This window comes from Orycteropus afer, unplaced genomic scaffold (assembly GCF_000298275.1).
Source record: "Orycteropus afer afer isolate SDZICR_OR568_19922 unplaced genomic scaffold, OryAfe1.0 scaffold00207, whole genome shotgun sequence".
NCBI classification, from domain to species: Eukaryota; Metazoa; Chordata; class Mammalia; order Tubulidentata; family Orycteropodidae; genus Orycteropus; species Orycteropus afer.
In genome coordinates, this window is record NW_006921794.1 from 2,224,796 (window position 1) to 2,228,928 (window position 4,133).

A 4,133-nucleotide genomic window follows, 5' to 3' on the forward strand; every position below is an offset into this window, starting at 1 on the left:
TTAATAATATAGGCCTTTCCACTTTGCTCCAGTATCATTCTCACCATTAACCAGTGTCCACATATGCATGGTTCTGTTTCTGGACTCGCCTGTTTGTTGATCCTTGCATTATTAGTACCACACTTTTTTTTTTTTTTAGTATTTCTGGCACCAAAATGAAGCCTTGAACTAGGCTGTTTATGTTTTAGAATGTTGAGATTGAAGACCATTGTCGTCACAGAAATCTCTTTCCTGGAGTTCTCTTTTTCTGCTGAGGAAGCGTTGATCTGTTCTTTCACCAAGATTCAATTCTTTCACTACAGTGATAATATCTCAAAACTGTTGTGGGAATTTTTTATGGGAGTAACATAATTTCTACCTATTTAATTAAAAAAAAAAAAAGTTCAGCTTTTCCTATTGAACCTCCTGCTTAGTAAGGTAAAGGATTTAATTAATTTTCCGTTAGTATTCCCATTTTTCACATACTAATGTATTTCCTCAGTGCTTTTTTGATGTAACTAGCTGGTATCAAGGGGTGTAGTCAGTGTTGGAACATTGATAATTGTCCCACACTGAGAAAGAAACAATGGTCTTGGTCTTTTAAATCCATTTGACAAATATTGAGAGTCTTACATTGTAGAAAGCACTGTGCCAGATGTGGTGGTAGATTGATTGTTGGAGTTTAGTTTAATCAGTTAAGCTAACCACACAGGCTAACTGCAGAATGACGTCCAAGAATTTCTGTTTTCTTAAAATTCAGGCAACTTACGAACTTTACTTGGTTCAAAAAAATCGACCGACAAAGGCTTTGTTTTACTTTGACCTGTATCTTAGAATCTCACCATTCTTTTCAAGGAAAACTGGAACCTTTGATTTTCAAGAAATTTAGGTTGGGAACTTCTACCAGATTAGGAATTCAGCAATTTCATTTCATGTCATTTAGTAAATCCTGGGGACTATTTTTATATCACCTTTACCAGTTGATTTAAATAGGATGGCATTAGTAGGAACAAGAAAAAATTTCTCCTTAATTTTTTTAACCTCTAGTTTTTATACTGTAGAGTGGGGATCATTTCTAAATAAGGTAGAACCTTTATTTCCTCAAGATAGCCAACATTAATACTAAAATCAAAAGTAAGTTATGTGATATTCTTGTATTTACAGCGCTTTGAACTCCAGGATTCAAGAAGCTCTGTACTTCCTAAAGAGATTGTAAGAGTGGAGAGGATAACTGGAAACCATGTCTCCCAAGCGTCTGTGACTATACAGATTGCAGAAAAGGAGGTGACCATTAAGGTAATGAATCACAGGTTTCTACTTCCTAAGATGTGCCTTATTCTGCCATTTTTATGAACTAAGTTTTGTTTGTGATCGCCTCGTAAGTTTTGTTTAGCTTTATAGTTCCACTTTTATACATCTGTATCGGTATATTTGTACATCTGTGTATCCATAGTCACATGTGCATTAAACTAGAAAAGTTAAGCAGAAACAGAGATAGCCTGTCATCAAAAACCAAAGCCGACCACTGGGAAAAATCAATCATCTGTTAGTAAATGAAAGCTTTTTATATTATGGATCTTAGGTAGGAAATAGAGTTATCAAATATAATTTAGCTTCTAGGGAACCTTCTTTTCAAATAAAATCTTTCTTAGCTACATGAAACGGTTGGGGAGAAAAAAAAGGAACTGTCCTGGTAAACAGTTTTTAGGGGAGGGGAATGATACTTGGTCATAGAGCCCTATCTGTTTGCTCCACCTCTCTTTCTCTTAATCCTTTCTGTGAGGCCCTAAGAACTCAAGAAGGTCATGAGAAACTAGTTCTCTAGGAAACACAGCTTGAAAACACTGACATAAATAAATTGTAAGTGAATACAAGAAAAAGTAAATGCTTACCTTCTTAGGCTGTGACAGAGAAAACATTCACATTAGACTTTTACTTTTAACATGATATTCATACTAATACATGTTACTATATTTATTCATTCATTTAAATGAACACTGATTATATCTACTGTGTGCCAGAGGAAAATGTGTACATCTGTTTTGTTTTCTACAGCATTTTCAAATAGGAAAGGGACTAAGATTTACCAAGTGTATTAAGGAGCTCTGGTGGCACTGTGGTTAGAGTGTTGGGCTGTTAACCAAAAGGTTGGCAGTTTGAACTCACTGGCCACTCCATGGGAGAAAGATGAGGCAGTTTGCTTCTGTAAAGATTTACAGCCTTAGAAATCCTATGGAGCAGTTCTACTCTGCCCTATAGGGTTGCTATGAGTCAGAATTGACTCGATGGCAGTGTCTTTTTTTTTTTTTTTTAAATGTATTAGTCACTGTAATTATCTCTTTGCATATATTATGCTATTTGTATCTCCAATAACCCTGGATGTAAATTTTATAATTTCCATGTTATAGATTAAAAAACTGAAATATAAAAATTTAATTGATTCACCCAAGAACATCATCTAGTATGTGACTGAGCTAGGGTTTCTAGACAGAGTCACCTTCTCCTTTCCTCTGCTGTCTCCTTAAGATGAATGAAATCATAAACCTGATAGTCTAGGACATAGACAGATAGTGAGAACTGAATTAGAATGGCTTTGGGGATGTAAAGAAGGATGTAATAGTGTGGTCAGGAGGAGTCAGAAAGTTTCAGAGAAGATGAACTTTGAGCTGAGTCTTAATGAATACTATAGCAGTCTTCCAGTAACTGAAGAGTGGGAAGGTGATAGGACAGTGCAGGTAGTTTAAACAGTAAGTCAGAGGCATGAGGTATGAGCAGACCTGCATTACTTGCATCCCTTTGGTAGTTGCTTTCTAACTTTAGTGCCTCCAGCCCCTTCCAGTTAGTCTTCCACGTTACTACCAGGATGACCTTAAATACAAATCTGATCCTGTCACTTCCAAACTTAGAACTCCTTAGAGTTCATATTGGGTATACTGTGATCAAATCCAGAGTCCTCAGCATAGCATGGAAATCCTTTCCTAAAGTGGTCCCCATGGGACTGATAAGAAAAGAACAGGAAGTCAAAGGAGAAGTAGATGTGAAGGATAGGAGAGATTTTAAGGATGGATGCTTCTGAGGGCAAACTCAGAGTAGAAATGGGTTTGTAGACATGGCTTTTAGAAAGCAAGAAATCACTGGTGACTTTAGAGAGTCTCAGGGGACTGACTTTAAATACTGCACTTATAGCTGGAATTTAGAAAAAACTCTTCCTTCTCCAGAAGTCATGTTACTACAAATTACAGAAAGCGTGAAAATGACCTGATTCTCAATGAAAATACCTAACAGTATGAGGATTAATTTTAGAGGGATGGCTGATTTAGAAGTTTGATGAAAATGCACATCTGATCTGTGAATGAGAAGAGTTGCTGCTCTATTGAAATATCGGTAACAATATAGAATTGAATCTGGCAGAGAATTCATGGGCTTTTAATGCTTTTTATTTGCTTTAAGTTACTAATATTTTGACAAAAACATATGCATTTTATCTTTACTCCTGCATAATTTTAGGTGCCAGCTGGGACCAAGCCATTAAGTCAACCTTGTTCCTCAGACCATTTCATACAGACTTTAAGCCATAAGCAACTACTGGCTGAAATGATGCAGTCTCACATGGTTAAAGACTTATGCTTAATTGGAGGAAAAGTAAGAATAGCAGCATCAATGCAAAATTCTCTTTCCTGTCTTTTGGTTGTTTTGACATACCCTTTGAATGATTTTGTTTGCATTTGTAGGGTTGTGGAAAAACAGTCATTGTTAAGAACTTTGCTGACACATTAGGATACAACATAGAACCCATCATGCTCTATCAGGTATGATGTTTATTTTCAGCACTTAACACTGTGAATATATACGTTTGGGCCATCAGCAGAATGTCTGGGTGTCCTTCCTATTAAATTATGACTTGTTCAGTTGTTGATATAGATTAATCAAACAACAATCAAAGTAGAGTGCAACTATAATTAGAGCTTTTAAAAGTATGTTCTAGGATGTCTGATGTACCCAACATTCCAGTGTTTGTTTTTCAAAAATGATGCCATATTATGCACTTACGCATGTGTACACACACATATAATCACACACACACAACACTTATTAGCAATTTGGAAATCTCAACAAATGGGGTTTCAGCTGCAGTGAGAGATAATAAAGTATTC

The 4,133-nt window shown here is 36.0% G+C and overlaps 1 protein-coding gene across 1 annotated transcript in view; it reads left to right on the forward strand.

Annotated features, from left to right (window-relative positions):
- VWA8 (von Willebrand factor A domain containing 8) overlaps positions 1-4,133 on the forward strand; it is a 751,729-nt gene that overhangs the window by 201,576 nt on the left and 546,020 nt on the right. Inside the window, exons 10-12 of the mRNA XM_007948177.1 lie at positions 1,144-1,275; positions 3,487-3,621; positions 3,711-3,788. Coding sequence (XP_007946368.1) covers positions 1,144-1,275; positions 3,487-3,621; positions 3,711-3,788 — 345 coding nt within the window. The remainder of the gene's footprint in view (positions 1-1,143; positions 1,276-3,486; positions 3,622-3,710; positions 3,789-4,133) is intronic.